This window comes from Notolabrus celidotus, unplaced genomic scaffold, assembly GCF_009762535.1.
Source record: "Notolabrus celidotus isolate fNotCel1 unplaced genomic scaffold, fNotCel1.pri scaffold_375_arrow_ctg1, whole genome shotgun sequence".
NCBI lineage: Eukaryota > Metazoa > Chordata > Actinopteri > Labriformes > Labridae > Notolabrus > Notolabrus celidotus.
The window spans coordinates 4,746-6,339 of record NW_023260199.1 but is presented as its reverse complement, the minus strand read 5'-3'; the positions used below and the strand labels follow the sequence as shown (position 1 = coordinate 6,339).

Below are 1,594 nucleotides of genomic sequence, written 5' to 3'. Positions count from 1 at the left end.
CTCACTAAGAGAGACAGCTTTCTGTTTTCATGCCCCTAAACTCTGAACTCTCTGCCTCTGGAAGTTAAATACACGAGCTCTCTGAGTGATTTTAAAAGAAAAATTAAAAGTTACCTTTTTAATCTGGATTTTTAAATTGGAGTAATTTATTTGTAGCCCTGGACTGCATTATTATAATCAATTTAACAACATTTATTTATTTAAATATTTCTTGTATTTATCTGATCTTTTTTACTTTAATTACATTTTTATTTTGAATACTTATTTAATTAATTTTACAGAATTTATTTTATTTTATATTTACGTATTTTTTGTATTTATCTGATCTTTTATTACTTTAATTAAATTTGTATTTTTCATATTTATTTTATTTATTTTACTGAATGTATTTTTTTTATATTTCACTATTTTTTGTTATTATTTGTATCTTTATTTATTTAAATATTCCTTGTTTTTACTGTTCTTTTTAACTTTAATTACATTTAATTTTTTTAACTAATTTTATTAATTTTGCTGAATTTATTTTATGTTATATTTAAGTATTTGATTTTTTAATTAAAATTTTTTATATGAATAAAGATATATTTAACACTTTTCATACAGACAAGCATGCAGCCCAAAGTGCTTCATAAAAGAACAGAAAACAACAGAAATGGGTAAAATAATAAAATGTTCAAATAATAAAAAAAAAATATATATATAATAATAAAAAATACTTAAAATAAAACAGAATTAATTCAGTAAAATCAATCAAATAAATAGGGGTAAAAATCAAGACTGAAATACAAAAAGTGTCCTTAAAGCTAAATGGCACAGTTTGAAGGGAGATCTTAAAGGACTAGCTGAGGTGAATGTTAGATTATAGATTATAGGGTAGGTGTTGGATCACCCTCAAGGGCCTCAATATACCAAATATTGATCTTTGAGGTGTGGAAATACTAAACATGGATTGTCTTGGTTGTGGATCATGTGGTCTGTCAGTTCTCACAAACGGATCCTTAACCTGCAGCACACCATGAGTCTGATTCATGTCGTTACTAAAGCCGTTCACACACAAAGAGATAAAACAGATTAACTAATGTGTTATAAATCAGATTACTCAGGTGTGTTTGTGTGATCCAATCAGCCTCCACCCTGTGACTCAATTTAACATTCAAAGAGCAGAGTCGTTAACCACGTCAGGAGTATCCCTGAAAGAAGTCTCTTCTTCTTTCTTCTTCTGCAGTCGTGGTTTTTTATTTCTGGAGGTTTCGTCTGAATCTTCTCTAACAGTCCCGGCCCTTTGAAGTGGAGCCGCTCTGAGCAGCACTCACGTTTGGCTCTTTGATGCCTCTCGAGGTAGTTTGGGAATTATCTGTTCACCGAGGCGAGCCTCAGCTTACGTCGTCAGAGGAGAGCTGACAGGTGGATTCAATTACGCTGTCGGATTGTTTTTGTTTTCCTGGAAGGTTTTCCTCTGCTGTCCGTCTTTACAGAGAAAACCAGACATCAAGAGGCTCTGTCTGTGCCTCAAAGTGTCCATTAATACCTCTGCTACATTTATTTCACATCTAAAAATCAACCTTTATTTATATAGCACCAACAAACGTTCTCC

At 31.2% G+C, this 1,594-nt stretch overlaps 1 protein-coding gene across 1 annotated transcript in view; it reads right to left on the bottom strand.

The window, feature by feature from the left end:
* LOC117809722 (calmodulin-regulated spectrin-associated protein 2-like) overlaps positions 1-1,030 on the bottom strand; it is a gene marked incomplete at its 3' end in the record, with an annotated part of 27,246 nt that extends 26,216 nt beyond the window's left edge. Inside the window, 1 exon segment of the mRNA XM_034679189.1 lies at positions 989-1,030. Within this exon segment, the coding sequence (XP_034535080.1) occupies positions 989-1,030 (42 nt within the window).
* Positions 1,031-1,594: the final 564 nt, after the last annotated feature.